Genomic DNA, 1,988 nt, shown 5'->3' with positions numbered 1-1,988 from the left:
TAATCACTTCTTGGCCTTTTGGCTAAGATCAAGTGTAGAAACAAGGATGGTAAGGCTTTATCTCACATACTTTGGACATGTGATAAGGAGAGACCAATCCCTGGAAAAGGACATCATGCTTGGTAACGTGGCGAGCCAGAAGATCTTCAACAAGATGGATTGACCCAGTGGCTGGGTTCAAACATAACCATGGAAAGGCGGTGAAAGACTGGGCAGGGTTTCATTCTGTTTCATCTAAGGGCACTATGAGTCAGCATTACTGATGGCCCCTAACAACAATGGTCTAATGAACAACCAACACCACACCTCCATCAGCGCCATCCCCTTTATGACCTTTGGCTCCTGACTAAGTATTGGTAGACACAAGAAGACCTGTTTTGACTTTGACATTTGGGCTCTTGGCTCCTAGCTGTTCTCAACCTATGGGTCGAGACCCCTTTGGGGGTTGAATAAACCTTTCACAGGGGTCGCCCGATTCATAACAGTAGCAAAATTACAGTTATGAAGTAGCAACGAAAATAATTTTATGAAAAAGAGAAAATAATTTTATGGTAGGGGTCACCACCACATGAAGAGCTGTGCTAAAGGGCGGCGGCACTAGGAGGGTCGAGAACCAGTGCAGTCTAGACCCTGCATTGGCTTGCCTCTGCCGTAGCTCTTGGGGCTTGAGTTCCAATCTATAACCTGCTCGGGTTTCACCAGCCGCCACTGCCGGTGGGTGAGGAATATCCTCCAATGTCTGAACTTCATATTTGGGCTGTAACAACACTCATAAATATGCGAGTCGTTTCTTTAAAGCTCTTCAATTCTGTGAGCTCTTGCAGAACTCAAGGATGTGAAGGGATACAAGGAGGAGGAAGAGTGGTGGTGAACATCAGGGAAAATGGAGTGTAGTATAATAATGGCTTGGAAAAGTTGGAATTTAGGACATCTTTCTTATTCACCTTCTTGGGCCTACTCTGGTATTGATTCTTCTAAAAGAAATTCTTGTAAAAGAAATTATTACCCCTTCTACAGAAGGTGACTTAAGCCTGTGATAGCAGACACTACAAATTCCACAGGCAGGATATCACCTTATGAGAAAGATAGCCCTTCCCACACCTATAACCCTTTCGTTCTATTCGAGTATTTGCTTTTTTGATAATCTCCAATGGTGGTGTAGGGTCTAACCCCAGGGGCTTTGGGCATTGCTCCCATGGACACTGGTCTCCTCCTCCCCCAGCCCTTCCTGCTTGACTTTTCAGTGACCTGGTTTTAGGATAGAAGAAGGGAATTTAGACTTTGAACACACTTTGCTTATTTTTTGTATTAAAGGTGTCACTTCAGTTATGAAACAAACCAACCCAAAACACCACCTCTATGGCATACACACCCAGAGTTGCCATGAGTTACAATCAACTCTCCGGCAGCTGGTTTCTAAAGATGACTACTCATATTAAAATAACACATTTTTACATTAAATTACTCTGGGTACTGGGAACTATCAATGATTTGTTATTTCTACCTTTTGAGCGGGGGCAGGTCTATATTTATAAGAATTACCTTTCAATCGCGAATAAAACTATCTTAAAAGGGAAAACAAAGCACATGCATAGTTCTTTGTATGAAAGCCAGAAGGGAATCTTGGCACGTACCTGTTAACACAACTTTTCCAGATACAAAGATAAGCAACACAATCCGTGGCTTTACCATTCTATAAATAAGGCCAGGAAATAGTTCGGGTTCATAACTGTTAAGATATAAAAGGAAAGTTTAAAAATAGCACCCTTCAATTACTTTCCCATCACAGTTAAGACAGTCTATTAAAGCTTCTGTAAATCAATGAGCTATTTCACTAGAAGCCTTTTGGCCATCTCATTAAAAGCAGAGCCTGGAGTATCTCTGGATAATTTCTTAAGGGAGTCAAGAACAGAATTCATTTTTGCTCTTTTTTTTCAAGTGCAAATCTTCTTAAGCTATTGATGCAATTGATGCATGGATTGTTATAA

At 41.5% G+C, this 1,988-nt stretch overlaps 1 protein-coding gene across 1 annotated transcript in view; it reads right to left on the bottom strand.

Moving 5' to 3' along the window:
* Window positions 1-1,988, bottom strand: part of TBPL2 (TATA-box binding protein like 2) — a 30,904-nt gene that overhangs the window by 11,662 nt on the left and 17,254 nt on the right. Inside the window, exon 6 of the mRNA XM_045287632.1 lies at window positions 1,635-1,729. Coding sequence (XP_045143567.1) covers window positions 1,635-1,729 — 95 coding nt within the window. The remainder of the gene's footprint in view (window positions 1-1,634; window positions 1,730-1,988) is intronic.

The sequence above is a fragment of the Echinops telfairi genome, unplaced genomic scaffold, assembly GCF_000313985.2.
Source record: "Echinops telfairi isolate 266 unplaced genomic scaffold, ASM31398v2 ScPeMD7_18;HRSCAF=68, whole genome shotgun sequence".
Classification (NCBI taxonomy): Eukaryota; Metazoa; Chordata; class Mammalia; order Afrosoricida; family Tenrecidae; genus Echinops; species Echinops telfairi.
Note: the sequence above shows the minus strand (reverse complement) of the source record. Positions and strands in the feature narration are given on the sequence as shown.